Here is an 18,074-nt window from a genome sequence, read left to right on the forward strand (position 1 = left end):
TAATATACCTACTTATATTTCTCTGATTCAAGAAACAATTTGTATCATGTGAACGGAAGTTATTGGAGGCAGGAATGTTTTCCAGTGCTCCACATGTATCAAGAGTTGCTTGATCTGCTAAGTTCATTTTTTTCTTTTTGATCAGAGCATTTCTATCATACGTTATTTGTTTACTATATGTATTGCTGTGGAATTCTGCTGAATGTTCTGAGTAAAAGTATTTTTTTAAATGAGGGCATGTCTTCCGCAACGTTTTTAACTATTGCATAAACCTCTGTACAGCTTGGAACATAGAGGAATTAGTGAGGAATAGTTTATTCCACATCTATATATTTTGCTTCACAACACTTTGCTATGATTAAATGTATAATCTAAACTTCTGTTTTCTTTTTCCTTTTTTTAAGTTTTTATGATTATTCAGGCAAAGTCAATGAAGAGAATTTGGACAGAATTCTTAAAAATCGAAGAAAAGTAAGCTTACATATCTTCAGGTCCATTTGCATTCATATTTATTGTCCTTTATAAGAAGGAAAAGTTAATTATAGTTCTTAGAAGGAGTGACTTTAAACTGAACATTTCCAAAATATTCCAATAGAGGTAGTCCTTGACTTACAACTGGTCATTTAGGACCATTTGAAGTTATGCCAGATCCTCCCAAAGGTACTTATAACCCAAATTTGACATTCTGATGGTGGCCTTACCCCTCCTTAATCATGTGACTGCACTTTGGACGCTAAACATTTTGGTCATGTTTATGGCCTCTTTCAGTGTCCCACAGTCACACAACTATATTTTACATGGTTTTGCAAAAAAAGGGGTATTTATTTCCAGTTTTCAGCAAAACTGACCCATAATGCATTGATTCACTTAATGACTATAGCATTTGCTTAATGACCACCAAAAAGGCCATTAAATCAGGTCAGGCATGTGGGTGACCTGATTTTTGACCATCATAAATGACAACTGTGTTGGGTAGGGTCCATTAGAGTCATAACTGATAGATTACCAGTATACTCTTCAAAAAAAAAACTGTAGGATGATACATGTAGATAAAAATATAGATAAAAATGCCTCCCAAATGGGAGGATAATGTGATATAAACAAACTAAGCATCACACTAAAGACCTAATTACATCTTTGGAATTCATTCCACCCAATTTTATTTACTTTTCATAAAATCAATCCCCGTGATCTCTGGTTTTCCCACATGCTCTATTAGGATGAGCATAGTTTGGGTCCCTTCCTTGAAGCAATGTCTTCCGGCAGGACCCAAGAGGCTTGCCTTTTCCACTGTAATACCTGCCTCTGAAATGAAACACGTATATATGCATATGCCATAGACTCTATTAGAGAAATGAGACGTTTCTAAATTTAATAAGTAAAATATATAGTTGGCTCCAACTCTTCTGAAAGATTTTTATAATGTCCTTCCCTTGGGGTCAAATTTCTGGAAGGCTATAAAGTCAACTGGATTTCCCAAGTGCCTATTGATTTTTACTGCTGCTTTTAACTATATTGATTCATTATTGTTTGCTTGTTGTGGGTTATATGCTGCCAAGCATCTCAGTTGTTTCAGTTAGGTGACCATCTAAATCTGATAAATGAATAAAATCATTGTGGAGTTACAAAATTGAAAAGAGCCATTTCAGGGAGTCCAACTATAGGGAGCTATGATGGCGATGATCTTGTAGTAACCATCCAGAAGCCGTTAAGACAATAACAGGCAGACTTGAAAGATTCTGTTACTGGCCTATTTCAGTAAAATGTAAGTCTAGTCTTCCTGTGGAATTAATTTCCTGATCTAGTCTACCTTATGATGCCAATCCCCAGCTCTGCAAGAATTAAAGCATCAATGAGCTGTGGCTGTTTAAGTTGTTATTTGAATATATACAGTAAAGGGAAAGCTACCACCTGTCTTCATAATAGGTTTTACTGTTAAACAGCACCCAGGAATTTTTTTTCTAATACTTAATTGGGATCTGCTTTCCCATATCCTAAATCTATTACTCTATCCCCAACTCCTGTATGAGCACAAGTTGACTTCTTTGTTAAATCCTTTCAATCGTTTGAAGAATGCTGCCATCTCTCTTTCATCCAACTATTCTTAAGGCAAAATATACCCAATTTCTCTTCACATAACTTAATTTCTAGTTTCCAGGATCATTCTTGCCTTTCTCTGAATCTGCTCCAGTTTCTCTGAATTCTTCCTTAAGTTGTGCATCCAAAATAGTACATAAGATGGTGATTTACCAAAGCAGAATAATACAGAACTATTGTTGTTAGCTGCGAAGTCGTGTCCGACCCATCGTGACCCCATGGACAACGTTCCTCCAGGCCTTCCTGTCCTCTACTACTTCCTGTCCTCTACTACTTCCTGTCCTCTACTACTAACAGAACTATTGCTTCCAGTGAATAGATGCTATAAATGCTAAATAGATAGCATTTATCTTTTTTAGCAATCACATCATATTGCTAGTGAAACGCTTTGCATTTAGAGTTATAAAATGTAATTATTACTTTCATCACATTTCTCTTTTTTATCAAGATCATTTCTAATTTTATTTCTTTTGGTTAAGGTAGTAGCGATTCATTTTGTATCATCAGCAAATATGATAATTATTCCTTTCGGTTCTTCATCAAAATCATTAGTAATATTAAGGGCAACCTAGGACTTATCCTTGGGCACTTAGTGTGTATTCCCAATTTCTGAGTACATTGAATATATTTGATTTTGATTTAATTATCTTGCAATCCAGCCCACACTTAACTATGTGGTATTTAGTCAGATGTTTGACATCAAGATGTACTATGTATTAAGCATAATAGGGCAAGATTTGTTCACGACAAATCCACACTCATTTCTGATACTTATCTCATCATTTTCAATTTGCTTACAGGCTGATCTTTTTATTGCCTTCTATGGAATTCTTTTAAGTATTAGATTTGACTGGTCTGTAACTTGCTGATTTTCTGTTTCTCATATATTGAAAACAGAGATAAGGATCTGGTGTACTGAGTCTTGTGTGCACTGGTTAGGGCTTAACCCTAATACTAAGCCTTTTATTTTAAACCTTTATACAGAAGGCATTTTTAAAAATTACTTTAAACATCTGCCCTTAAACTTGATTCATTCTGAACTTCTGCTTTAACACCAGATGTCTATGGAGATTCTCAATCATCCAAGTCATGGTTGATCCGAAGGTGCTTTCTCTTGATTTTTTTGCTTGAAAATGTTTTGCTTCTCACCAGTTCTTCAGATGAACAGAAGAAGCTTCTTGGATGAGAAAGCAAAATGTTTTCAAGGAAAAAAACAAAAAAGTCCAGTTGCCTGTTGGAAGAGCACCTTCGGGATTACTAACACCAGCTTTACAGTTCTGAGCTAGTTGCCTGTACTTTTTGTTGTTTTTTCAGTTGGGTCTTCTGCTGACGTTGTTCTTCCCTGCAGGCATTGTTTGCATTTGTGCTTTTAATATCTCTTCTTAAGAAGTCCAATCCATTTTTAGCATCTCTTCCTATTATCTTCTCCTGTTCCAGGCTCAACATACATATTTCAATATACTCACTTTTATTTTAAAATCAAATAATCCAGCGTTATGCAACACTTTCCTTCAAAGTTCTTGTATGTCCACTTCCTTGGTTAAGTATACTATATTGGTTAGTATCAAGTCAATGTTAGCTGATCCTTTTGTGATTTCCATTCACATGTAAAGTAGGAAGAAATCAGCAGGACAAATAGGGAATTTCCTGTAAGGGTCATGTGCTGCAGAGACATGTTAACTCAAGTCTCCTTTCACTAGCTTCCTGCCGCTTTGAATAATGTGCAGTTTGATTTTTGAGAGTGTGATCTGCATCTATTGGGATGAAAGATGATATTAGACATCAACAATAATATTGCATTTTTTATTCCTTTCCTTATTATATCACAAATGCTTCCTACATTTGGGATTCTGAGAGCATGGTAATATGTGGTACAATTTCTCCTCCTTTTTTGTGGCACGTATTGTTTCCTCAACTAATTAAATTGTATCCTTTAATTACGGTACCTTATTCTAGTCATGGGAGTCGTTCTTCCAGACTGCCATTATACCTAATAAATCATATTTGTCTTTGATACTAACTGCCCATTTGTTTATTTCCCATACTCTGTACATTAACATATAAATAGTAAAAGTCATGTAATTTATGGACCATTGTTCTTTTGATTTTTATCTGAGTGGTTGAAGAGGTTCCATTTCAGAACATAATTATCTAAGCATAGAAACAAGTCAATTATTTTTCAAAGTTTTTTTAAATTAAAACTCAATTACAAATGAACAGTTTATTTCAATCAAAAAGAATACGAGTAAAATTGCCTGCAGCATCAAATCAGATGAAAGTTTTTACTGATTTCAACTTATACAATAGTGGTAGATAAACTAATAAAAGACAAATATGTAACTTTGGATCATTTTCCTCAGTGAATAAATGAACTTTTCTGACTCATTTCTTCAATTGAGTTCTCTTTGTTTAGTTTTAGGATTTGTGTGGAAAACAAATCACATGTTTATACAGAAAAAATTGAAAATTTAAACAGCTGCATACTGTACCTAACACAATCAAAGCAAAGGTGTTTTTTTTATCACATTTTGCGTTTTCCCAGACCTCAGTTATATTTTCTTGAATGGCTCAGCATTCATTCTCCTTCTCTTCCGAGTTAAACCATTACAAGATAACCTAGGGACTATAGTCAGGCAGGGTACTGAAAACACACCGTCTTTCATTCTGCTACTTGAAAATAGAGTTCAAATTCATTTTTTTTCCCTAGAGACTTTTGGATTCTTGCCAAAAATACACGTCAGTTTGTGCCCATAAGTGTCTAGTTCCTGAAATATAAGGGTTTCTTTAGTATGGTATGCTTCTGTATTAAGTTCCTGGAGCTTACCAGGTAGAAGGGTGAAGGTCTCAAACTCTTTCCCGGAACCTCTCTAAGATTTTACACCTTGGCAAAGTTTTGTACTTCAAGTGCCTTGGTGGAGCAGTGGGCTAATGCCTCCTTAAGTAACACCAGCTGCCTGCAATTAGTGCAGGTTCCCATCCCACCAGGCTCAAGGTTGACTCAGCCTTCCATCCTTCCGAGGTAGGTAAAATGAGGACCCAGATTGTTGGGGGCAATAAGCTGACTTTGTAATAATGCTGCTTGGGGGCCCCCGAAAGCCCTAATAAGCAGGCCTATACATAGAATGAAGGCTATTGCTAAGCACATTGATTTGTGCTTTAGATTGTAAGCCGCCCTGAGTCTTCAGAGAAGGGCGGGATATAAATGGGATTTTTTTAAAAAAAAGTGAGTTTATATATCTAAAGAGCACTGCAAACACATATTGCGTAATTTCATCCTCCCCCCCCCCGTGATAGTAGTGACATATTTAAAAATATATTTCTTTTCCCCATTTTTCCGTTGCTGAAGAATGAGACATAGTGATAGCTTATGAACATATCACTTAACTGATGTAGCTTACTCTAGATGGTTATAATGAATGAGGCTAAAGGAAGGAAGGAAGGATGGATCCTGATGCTGATTGCCAGCTTCCCATAAGGAAATTCAAAGGGGAGGCTGACAGGAAATCAGAAGTTGTGCCTGTTCTTGCTGATTTTTTGTCAACTCATGATCATTCTCTTTCTCTGTCTAGGTAAGGAAATATCTCTGAAATGATGGCCCAACAGATCATGGGTTGTCTAGTAACATTTATCGTTAAGGAAGCAAACACCTTTTGTGATTAGGAGCCTCAAAAGAGCTGCTGCCCTGGTCACATCTCAGTAGGCCCTGTCTTATTCTAAACTAGAGTTATGAGAGCCTTTAAAGCCTTCAAGACAGGCTAGAAGAGTCTCCTCTCTGAATGCACTTAAAGCATTTTGTTGCATTCAGATTAGATCAAGCGGTATGAATTCATATTTTGCTCGGGATGTTAATATAGATTTTGCTCTGTGATTAATGTATAGAAAAATTCATTTCAGTGTTAATTTGCCTTTGAATGTGTTTTTGCTGAGAGTCACTGAAAAATGACATTAAATAAACAAAGTGTTTCAAATTGACAGTTACAAATGCTTCACGGGCAATCATCTTTAATTGTATTATTGCTTCAGTTTCAAACAGAATTTTTCATATACAGTTTGAATGCATGTATATATTTGGAATAAATTCCTGTTGCAGATTTTATTTTACTTATTTATTTTAAAAAACAACAACAATTCTGTTATTTCTTGGACATCTTTTTAAAGTAATAGTCCAGAGACAAGCTGGTTTCTGTCAGCCTTCCCAAGTAAATCCAATGGGAGTACATCTAGTGAGCTAAATCTACTTTATCGTAAGGTTACGTTAACAGAATCTTGCAAGTCAGAAAGTATAAACTTCCCACCGCCACTTTTAATCATCTGATCAACTAGGGCGGGTGCTAAATTTCTTTCTCTGACCCTTAGGGGCACCCCCTTCTCTTGCCTGATTGTTCTCTAGGCAGCATTGTTTTCCTTTGTCTCCCAAAGACAGTTTCTGACAGAAAATGTAATAAAATGTGTTAGTCTGTGAAATGTATAGTAAAGGCTGAACGTGTTTACTTGAGGCTTCTATTTGCTAATGTTTTTAATACACCGGCCATTGTAAATAGCTTTCTGTCATATGAATAATAAAATTTCATACGGTAGTACAATCAATTGTACAACTATTGAATTTAAATCCTAACAGGTTCATTCATTTCATGTCATAGCATGAGGGTTTATAAAAATTACATGACAAATAGGTTCGTTTAAAATCTTTATCTGGATGCTATGGGATAATGTAATATCTGTGTGTTGTGGCTCACAGTAGAGAACTTTGGACTAGAAGCTCACGCTGGATCAGCAAATGAAAGATTTCACTAAGAGTTTCCTTACCCACCTATGGCTTGTGTGGTAATTCCAGCCTTTTCTCTAGCAACAATTATCTAAGCCCTCAGCGTTTTGTTGCATCACTGTAGTTTGCTCACTATGAGGCTTTCCTCAAGGATGATTTGGAAGGTAGAGCCTCTAAAAATAGTAGGCCCTTTCTGACCAGACAACACAGATGTAGCAAATGAATAGTAACATAGGGGCCTTACTGGTTGCCAGTTGGTTTACATGTCCAATTCAAGCACTGTCCATGACTCAAATACCTATTATCTTTGCATCTGTCTGATCTCAGTAGAATCTTCCCACCCACCCATTACTTTCTGTGGAGTGGGTGGGCTTATAATCCCTCCCCCTCTTTTGGGATGGGTGCTCAGAAGCAAGCCTTCTTAATAACAACCTCCTTACTCTGGAATAGGTTCCTCCACCTGTTGTCCCAGGTTAGAATGACCCCTTAGAATGGCCATGATGTTGCTGAACAGTTGTGTCTAAATAATGAAACATAACTCATTTTTTTATTGCAGAATGTTATTGGGTGGTATAGATTTAGAAGGAATACTCAGCAACAAATGTCATATAGAGAACACATCATCCATAAACAGCTGACACACATACTTGGAGTACCTGACCTTGTCTTCCTTCTCTTCAGTTTCATCTCTACTGCAAATAATTCTACACATGCTTTAGAATATGTCCTTTTTAGACCAAATCGAAGGTAAATTATTTTTATTATATGGGGAAGGATCTATTTGAACTGTATTATTAATAAAATAATAATTAACCATAGGAAAAAGTGAATTAGACACCTATTTTAACCCTAGTGTTGAGTTTTCAAAAAGCCTTTTTCATTTCTGCATACTCAGGTAAAATGCAAGTTGTTTTCTTTCTGTCCTACTCATTTAGGCTTCAGAAAGTGGTTCCATTTTTCTCCCTTACCAAAACTACGCAAAAATCGATGCTTTAAAATATGTTAAATTTCACTTATTGAAATCAATACAATTTACCCTAGTCATACATATGACTGGATCTCACCATAATGTGAGTCTAAATAGTAATAGTTTTTTTAAAATTATAATTCTTATTAGCTTCAGTAAACATGGACAGTTTTCAGAATTTGTGAAGCTATTGAGACAGTACAAAGTTTTGCCTGTGGCTGTACTAAAATTATTCAATTAGAGAAAATATCCAGAAGTTTGTTACTGTATGGAAGTTGTCATATTGTTCTAAAGTTAAATTGCAGAATCTTGACTAAGGTACTGTATGAAACACACATTTGTAGAACTTAGTTTTCGGTAACAGTATTGGATAGAATTTTAATTTCAAACATTTTGGATTGTTTGTTTGTGTTGGCTAAATGAACTATGCTCTGTTTCCCAATTGTACATTAGGTTGCTGTATTATCAGATTATTTGCTGGCAAATCTTCCTATATGTCTGTTTGATCATTTCTTTTCTGCATTCAGCACTTCAGTAATCAAATGCATCTTTCTATGCTGTAGGCTTATTTCTTAATCTAACCCATAGATTGCTAAGATACTAGCACAGGGGTCCTCAAACTTGGCCACTTTAAGACTTGTGGACTTCAACTCCCAGAATGGCTGGGGAATTCTGGGAGCTGAAGTTCACAAGTCTTAAAGTGGCCAAGTTTGAGGACCCCTGTTCTAGCATGTTGTGAAAATAACTTTGGTTCTCTATAACGCTTTCTTGTAAATACGGTTACAACTTGCAAGATTAAATCAATAAAGTGATTAACTAAAACTTTAGCTGAAAAACAGTGAGAGCGCCATTTTAATCAATAGAATTGATTTATGAGTTTCTGTCCCTTGTTTTTAATTGAAATAGTTTTCTTGTAGCCTATTTCTCTAATTGAGAGAAAAGAAAGAAAATTCTTTTTTTTTAACCAGGAGGTATAATTTAAATATTGAAAAAAAGCAACCCCAATTTTTGCATTCCTGTAGTATCGCAAAAGGCATGCATGTACAGTTAATGGAAGATTAATAGTTGTCAACTATCTAGGCAATTGTTAAATTGATAGTCACTCCAGATTCAATTTAAACATTGTAGCTAGCTATAGATAGAGTTAATGGTAGCATTTTCTCCCTAAAATTAAAAAAATAATTTTCTGTTAACATGAGTTACTGCTGGGTTTAGAATCTCAGGAATTTCTGTGGTGTTTATTAATTATCTGAACTTTTTTTAAATGTAGGTATAATCAAAGAGTGTCACTTACTATCCCTAACCTGGGCAACACCAGCCAGCAAGAATATAAGGTCTCTTCAGTGCCAAATACTTCTCAAAACTATACCAAAGTTATTAAAGAACATGGGTAAGCAATGTTTCAGTACTTATTCATTGCCAATTTGGCATATTAAGAAATAAACAGATTTAAATACACATGCACTTTTCTTGATTATCTGCTTTGTTATATCATTGCTAGTTTCTAGCAGAATAGGAAAGTGTTGATTAAGGTTAGCATAAGAAACATAGCAGGCACATGACAGGGTATCCTGCACATAGAATATATGTGCAGGTGTCTGCAACATATAGATTTTTATATCTTTTATAGTTGTATTTTTTTTCTCAGTACAGTAAATTAATGGGAATGAGGAGAATGAAGAACGTACTTCTTTGGTGTGTAACTTAGATTTCTCTAAGCTATATTTCTTCTACACTATCACTATCAAAGCTGGCAGAGCAAAATAAATAAATAAATTGGATTTTCAAACAGCCACAGCAGTTCATGCATTGGTATTCTGTACATGACTATGTAAGAAATATAAAATGACTTTAAGGGTAACGGGGAATAAGTAAGATCTGATGATAATTTATTTCTAATACATTATGTTTCATATTTTTAGTACTGATTTTTTTGATAAAGATGGAGTGATGAAGGACATCAGGGCTATATTTCAGGTTTATAATGCACTTCAGGAAAAAGTACAGGTAACTCCTTTTATTTTAAAATTTGTCAATCTTTACTGTGGCAGACTTTTTATGCTATAATAATACATTAAAAAAACTTTTGTACAGGTAGTCCTCGACTTACGACCACAATTTGAGCCCGCAATTTCTGTTGCTAAGTGAAACATTTGTTAAGTGAGTTTTGCCCTATTTTACAACTTTTCTTGTCACGGCCATTAAGTGAATCGCTGTAATTAAGTTAGTAACATGGTTGTTAAGTGAATCTGGTTTCTCCATTGACTTTGCTGGTCAGAAAGTCGCAAAAAGTGATCACATGTCCCCAGGACACTGCAGCCATCATAAATATGAGTCAGTTGCCAATTTTGATCACGTGACCATGGGTTTGCTGCAACAGTCGTAAGTGAAAAGCAGTGCCATTGTAACTTTGAATAATCACTAAACAAACTGCTGTACTGTAAGTCAAGGACTACCTATATTTATAATATATTTTAGCTAGAATGTTAATATTTGCAAATTATGCTTTAGGTGACTGAAAGAACAGAAAACTATTATTAGAATAGGTACCAGTATAAAAAAACTAAAGCTAAAACAACACCTATTTTAAGATTAAAAGTCCATTGCCCAAGAGCTCAGTAAGGTCAAATGAAAATAATGTGTATTACATCTGTGATAGTTCCATGGGCAGAATGCAGAATCTCTATAACTGCATTCAAGGGCAGGAATTTGTTTGGATTAGCTGGCAAGATTGGGCTCCTATGTATAATACATAATAGCTCTTTCCATTAAATATTTCATAAAGGATCTTCAAAGGATGCATCGTACAAAAACAAATCAATCACATTTTCAGTGTGTACCACTCTTTATTTTGGTAGCTTTAAGTCCTGTTTCCAGTTCCTTTGTCTTCCCTTGAATTGGACTCCAATTATTTCAGCTATTATTACATCCATAAGTAGCCACCTAATTATGTGCTAAAAATATGGTTGGAGGCGTTATGAGTGGAATGTTATCCAGCTGTGCATAAGGTGGTGGTCTCATTCACTATTGACTCATGGCCATTTTGTGCCATGAGATGCACTTCGGAAATATTTTGCGATAAGAGGTAGCTGATGAAGTGTAGCTTGCTTTTAACAAGATGCCTGTTCTGTACCAGCCTGCTACCGGCCCTGCAGAAAAGGCAGGGACAACCCCTTTTACAAGAAGGCAAGAGGCTGGAATTACGCCTGCCAAATTTATAGCTACAAAAACAAACAAGACACGAACCAAGAAACAGGAGCTTTAAGAAACAGGAACTATCCAAGCAGTTGCCTTCAGCAAACCAGCCCTCCCACACATTCCCCTTATATAGAGTTCAGGGCGTGGCTTCTCTCTGCCTCCTTCCGAGGAGCCCCATTGCCTTCCTCTGTTTACTCCTAATTGACTGCCTCCTGCATCGGGCGTCCTTGAACGTGGCCAGCTGTGGGTCATCTTCATCCACGCTGTCAGGCTCACACAGCTGGGTCTCCGTGGTGACCAAGTGGGAGGGGCCTGGCTGAGGGCTCTCATCAGCAAGATCTTCAACCCCCTCAGCAAGGTCTTCAACACCCCCCTCCTCCTCCTCTGAGTCGTCCGACCCAACTGCCGAACCCACAGGCTGACCCTGAATCACAACAATGCCTTTGCAAGAACCTCCCAGTCAGTAGGCCTGAACTCTGTATTATGGTGCTTTTTATCGTTAATCGTACAATAGACGATCCCATCCCATCAGAATTACTAGACAGATGGGTTGGTACTAGACAGTTTGTGGAAATTGGTATAGTTTCTTCTGCAGCAGGGGTGGGCAGAGGTGGGCAAGGTCAGTCGAATAACCTTGTTGTGTTTCTCCCAGGCAGTATGCATAGATGTAGAGAAAAGCGAGCGAACTGTTGAATCTTTCCAAGCGGAGGTGAATAAGCTAAAAAGGCAAATCTCACAAAGGAAAAATGAAAAAGAGCAGAAAATAAGTAAGATGCTCCTGTATTTTTTTTTAAACTTTTGTAGGAAATTGATGTTGCAGTCAGCTGCGTTAAGCTTTATCATGCTCCTGTTATTTAAGGGAGGTAAAATAAGTTGAGTTGCTGTTTCAGTTTATATCTCCCTGTTCTGCCAATGAGATACTCATTTTAATGATAATACCATAAGCTACTTTAGGAAATAATTTTAAGTGATGGGTGTCCTTCCTAATGCAAATATTAGGCATTAGTGCTGTATACACTTCATGCAGAGGGATACTATAGGCAGACAGAGAAAAATGTACATCTGAGCATACATTTACTTAACATGGTTTTTAATTAGATCTTCCCATTTTACCATGGCTGGAGCTTTGATTTTTATAGGCTTTCCCTATTGTAACTGCCTTTGTTTGGCATTTATGTGGAAAACAATCTGTATCTGGATTTGCCTTGGATCTTTAGATAAAAAGGCCTTTGATTCCCTAAGAGGCCCCTCACCTGTGCTGGTGTCAATCCTATTAAAACAAACAGGTGAAAAAAAAATCAACAAGCAAATAGGAAGCACTAAAGGAGGAAGAAGATGAGACCATCCATCCTGGTGTGGTGGGTGATTTCTCAGTTTTTCTCCTCATTTATAATTAGTTTACTTAATGTCATGACAAGGACCCATCAATTTTTCTTATTTGTATACTGCCCAATATCACCTTAAAACATTGGGAAATATAAATCATTATGTTGAGGGGGGAAATATAGAACCTGCATCTATCTGTTGTATTACTTGTCATGGTTCCGATAAATCAGACAGTTGAAACAAAATGCAATCATTGTTTATATGAAAAGGCTTAATAATGAAATGAAACATCGGCACTCATGGAGGGATGCCAAAATCTGAAATCTCCTCCCCCCAAACCCATCATAACACACAGACAATCCCCGCCCTTATCTACATGTCATAAATCACATTATCCAATTAGTTTTACATATGAGGTTTCACTTCCCATTCTGTACGCGGGCTTTTCCAATTTTCTCACTACATCCGGGTAGATTTCCTCCCTCCCAAATGAAGCAATTAAAGTAACAGGCTATCTCTTATATTGTCAGTGCAAAACATGTCAATGTTTGCAGCATTGACATTACTGTCATTAAAATACAGATGGTAATTGAAAGTTCAAAGTCATCAGAGACATTGAATTTTATTCACTGAATTCATGCAAGCTATAATCCAGAAAGGGATGCGGTGGCTCAGTGGGTTAGGACGCTGAGCTTGTCGATCAGAAGGTCGGCAGTTTGGTGGGTTGAATCCCAAGTGCCGCGTAACAGAGTGAGCGCCTGTTACTTGTCCCAGCTTCTGCCAACCTAGCAGTTCGAAAGCACGTAAAAATGCAAGTAGAAAAATAGGGACCACTACAGTGGGAAGGTAACAGCATTCCGTGCGCCTTTGGTGTCTAGTCATGCCAGCCACATGACCACGGAGACATCCTCGGACAAGCGCTGGCTCTTCGGCTTTGAAATGGAGATGAGCACCGGCCCCTAGAGTTGGAAACGACTAGCACGCATGTGCGGGGGAACCTTTACTTTTATAATCCAGAAGCTTAGATGGCAGACAAGAAGAACAGTAAAGATGTTTGTGGCAATGTGTGTAGTGCTTCATATCCAGCTTGAAACTAAAAGCTTCACTAAATGGCAGGGCAACAATAATCCTCTGCATTTTGCCATAAGGTGTGTTTCTTCATTAATAATGTACAAGAACTCTTAATACAGAGGATAGCATAATTGTGGGATGGTTTTTTTTAAAAAAAGAGAAAAAAACTATTTTACCATACTTCAGAGTAAGGAGCTATCAAAATGTAATTATGTTACAGAGATACTGTGAATGTCCACGTTGTAATACTATACTGCAGAGGGGAAAGAATATTGTATTTCCCTAAGTAAAAAATTCTGGATTGTCTCCAGATTACCCACAAGCATGAATTCATTCAAGAGAGTCCTTCCTGAAGGAATTGGAAAGCAGACTATATTTTTCCATTTCCCTTTCTCTCTAAAAACTGTTTGCAGAGATTTGCAGAAACCTCGAGCAGGGTGAGGGGGAGAAATACACGATGAAAGCTACCTTCATTCAGTGCAACCTCTGCTGGATCTTGATTCTTTCTTTGAATGAAAGTGAAATCTGGATCCAGCTTGAAGTGTTTTTAGGATTCAAAAGTTGCAACATCTCCACGAGAGAAGGTGCCCCAAATTTATTTTATAAAAAAAGGTAGTATAGAAAATTCTTAAATCCCTATGCATACATTTAAGAATGTTACACATATTGTAAGAAGGCAAAATTTAAGAAAGTCTTGGTAGTGTATACATTGTATATTATTCCTTAAAAACAAAGGTTTTCCTGTCAACATGTTTGAATGCTGAGATGAAAAATGCTTTGGTATGTGATTAGTTTGGTATCTGATTTATCTAATTTTTCCCTTCCTCCTTCGTCTCATAGTGGTCTGAGAAACATAAGACTGGAGCACACAGTGCCTTTGCCAAGGAGGTGCCATTATAAACAGCATGCTTGCTTAGAAATTGTAGCTTTCCTTCCAAGAGTTAAAGATTTATGACATGTGGAAGGTTGCCAAAGTAGACATATTTCACAACATCTCCTAGTAATGTGAAGGAAGGATGCCAAGGTGCACATAGTGGTAATCTAATATTGTACCACAAAAAAAAAACCTGGAAAAAAATGGCATCAGGATGCAATTTATGGTAACATTTGTATGACAACTGAATTGTGATCCAGCTACCTGTTAAGTTAAAAAAATAGGAAAGGTTGTATAGATTGTATAGATTCATATGTTTTTATAATAGTGAATATAAAGAACAAAGAGATGTGAAACCTCAGTTTAATGTTCTAGTGATTTAGGTCCCATTAGAGATTCTATTGTTTTTGGTAAGTCAGTGTACAGCAACTGTGTGAGCTGCAGCTTTGACTCTGTTACTTGAAATTCAACCACCTGAAGAAAATTCACTTGATTCTTGCATCAAGTCTATCCTCTGTGTGATAAATTATGATAGATGGATAGACATACACACACACACACACACAGAGAGAGAGAGAGAGAGAGAGAGAGAGAGAGAGAGAGAGAGAGAGAGAGAGATCCTATATATTCTCTACTGTTAAATGTACTTTTCTTTGTGCGGAAATCTCTATGTATGTATGTATTATGTATACTGACCCATTGTAAAAGTTGTGTTCCTGCCTATCCTTCGAGAATCCTAAGAGAATCTATACTTAAGCTAGACAACAAAATAAAGACAGGATATAAATGTTAAATCATGCTAATAATAACAAAATAATTTATAAGAAAATAGATTTCTATTTCTATTTGATATTTGTTTATAAACTTTTCACTTAAATCCTTGGCTTACCCGTTGAGTACAACTTACATATTAAATACTTTTCCCAATTGATATGTAGAAACTTTTCAACAAACAGGTTAGAAGACGCCTAAACTAATTGTCTTAATCTAACTGGTTGGTATTACAACCTTTACTTTTACGCTTTTCTAGGATTACAACAGACTCTCTTGAACAGGCAAATGTCAAACGATACCTTGGAGCCTATATTTATCCCACAAATAACACATCCTGGATTTGCTGTGGAAAGTCATCTGGAAGAATCGGATGCTTCTGATCCTCCTCCTCCTTACGCTGTGATCAATCATGACAGTGCTGTACGTCCTGGGGTTCTAGAAAGCAGTGTTTTTATGCCTCGACCTCAAGCAGTGGGCTCTTCTAGTTATGCTTCCACAAATACAGGATTGAAGTATCCAGGCAGTGGAACCTCCGTGCAGCCTTGTTCCCACACCACCACCGATGAGAATGTTAATGAATCAGAAGACAGTGACTATGAGAATTCGCTTGACCCTACAGAGTCTTCTGACAGTGAATACGCACAAACGAGAGATTCTCGATCCTTAGCACATGTGGATGGAGATTCTAGGAACACTCAGATCTCTCAGATTTAATGTAGAGCTTAGCATAGGACTATCTTTCCTAATTGTTACAGAAATATTTTGGAATTTAACTTTGAGGAAATGATCTACGAAAGAGGATTATTGTGCACAGTGCATATTAAAAAACACACAAAAAGACTTGAACTTAGATGGCTTACTCACTTTGATACAGTTTTACAAGTTTTGTAATGGAACCATGAAGATAATCAGCCTGTACTGATTGATGAGATTCAGGATGTACTGGTAAATAGCAAAGTGAAATTTGAAACAGTTGTAACTTTTTTTTTTTGCCATACCTTCCAAAAGAAAGAAAGAAAGAAAAAAAAAGGGATTTAGCAACTAAACATGGTCTCTAATGATCTTAAATCAAACCTTACCTCGTGTACTATCATGCCTTGAATTTTAGAGAGGTCGTTTCTAAGGACTTAAATCAGCAGGCTTTTTAATGGTGAAGCCAAATAAATCATTGCCAGGACAAAACAAACAAACCTTTAATTCCAGGAAGCCGGATTGGAACAAATGTGAATTATCCTCTCTGCATGCTCTTTCAATAGAGATGAGGTTTGTTTCAATCTTTTTCTACAGGCCTAATGTAAATCACTTGACATTATGGTTGCCTTTTTATGTAGGAAAAGCGATTACCAGTAAATCATCTGTGAATGTCCTAAACATACTACTTTGACGTTGGTGGATTTAATGTGACTTTTGCCACACTATCCTTATTGTCTCAGTTTTGTTCATAACACATGAAAGCACATAGTGGAAGTGGTCAGTTATGTCGGAGTTTTGTGTTAGAAAATTATAAATGCTGAACATTTAATGGAGATAAGCTCTTGCAACTTACTTGCAAAAATGCCCAGACTTGCGCTTAACTTGAAAATTTCCTCTTAAATTTAATTTGTGTTTCTTATTGGGAAGGGGGGGGAGGAGACTCGGCTTTTGGAAGCACGAAGCAGATTCTGCTCAAGATATATTTGGATGCACTTATTTCTTTACTATACGTTTGCAGAGTTGGTGGGGGCTTGGGGGTATTTTTTAACCCCCATGATAAAAAAAACCAGTGCAATTTAAGCATCCAATTTGGCTTTTATTTCAATTACCAAATAGTGAACTGTTCACTATTTTTGTGTTTTGATCATGCATAATTCCACTCATTAATATCCAACCTCTCCCCCTTCCCCTTTTCTTTAAAAAAAAAGATGTCAGACTGCCTCAGGCTAAAATCTCAATAGCTAAACAGTCTGAGATCTATTTATTATTAGTCTTCTATGTCTCTAATGAATAAAAAAAAGCATTTAATTGATTTATCTCCTTGGATATTTGGGACTGTAAAACATTTCTATTCCACTACTTAATATATTCTTTGGCCTTAACATGCATTTTTTTCATTGCTGTAGTCTGTTCTAATTAACAAAAAATATTTGGATTTTATTAACTTTGGGTATACAAGCTACTATAGTGCAGTTTGTTCAATAAGTGCTGTTGCCATCTCATCAGTTCATTTGAGAAATTTTTAATCTTGCTCAGAAACTTTTAAATGTACATCTTTGACAAAGGTAAATGTGACAATAAAATCTTATTTAATCCTTTATCTTTTAATATTTGTCAGCAGGGTTCCATTATAGCAAAGTCATGTATCTGCAAATAAAAAAATATGTTATTTTGTTTTCACCTGAAACAAATTTTTGAAAAAAGTGCATATTGGTCTCTACAGTAGCAGACAATACTGAGAAACATGCACGTGATTGTAGTATGCAAGCAGTAGTACCCACATTTAAATGTTCATTTATTCAAGCCAAAGTACTACCAAAATTGTTGCAGCCAATGTTATCTTTCCTTACCTAGTAAGTAAACAATTTTTGTGAATACTTTCATTTACTATACATTCTGTTGAAACAGCTGTTGACATCGCCAATTAAAAGGTGTTTTTGCAAAGTCAGAAAATTAAGTTTAAATCATCAAGGAAACACTTTAGTAGGTAAATATAGAAGTTCGGTTATATTAATCAGTTGGTCTGAAGTAAAAAATGCCCATATGTTTTTTCCTTCAGACCGATTCCATCTATAAGTAGTCCTTGACTTGCTAGCACAATTGAGTCCAAAATTTCCATTGCTAATCAAGCCAGTTGCTAAGTGAGTTTTGCCCCATTTTATGAGCTTTTTTGCCATCGTTGTTAAACGAATCGCTGCTGTTGTTAAGTGAACCATGCAGTTGCTAAACAAATCTGGCTTTCCCCACTGACTTTGCTTGTCAGAAGCTGGCAGGGTTAGAAATGGTGAGGACATCACCCTGGGACAGTA

At 36.3% G+C, this 18,074-nt stretch overlaps 1 protein-coding gene across 1 annotated transcript in view; it reads left to right on the forward strand.

The window, feature by feature from the left end:
• ABRAXAS2 (abraxas 2, BRISC complex subunit) overlaps window positions 1–17,363 on the forward strand; it is a 30,375-nt gene extending 13,012 nt beyond the window's left edge. The window contains exons 4-9 of the mRNA XM_081328484.1: window positions 405–471; window positions 7,419–7,609; window positions 9,100–9,219; window positions 9,752–9,836; window positions 11,680–11,794; window positions 15,329–17,363. Of these exons, the coding sequence (XP_081184610.1) occupies window positions 405–471; window positions 7,419–7,609; window positions 9,100–9,219; window positions 9,752–9,836; window positions 11,680–11,794; window positions 15,329–15,786 (1,036 nt within the window). The 3' untranslated portion in view covers window positions 15,787–17,363. The remainder of the gene's footprint in view (window positions 1–404; window positions 472–7,418; window positions 7,610–9,099; window positions 9,220–9,751; window positions 9,837–11,679; window positions 11,795–15,328) is intronic.
• Window positions 17,364–18,074: the final 711 nt, after the last annotated feature.

The sequence above is a fragment of the Vipera berus genome, assembly GCF_964194415.1.
Source record: "Vipera berus genome assembly, chromosome: 5".
Classification (NCBI taxonomy): domain Eukaryota; kingdom Metazoa; phylum Chordata; class Lepidosauria; order Squamata; family Viperidae; genus Vipera; species Vipera berus.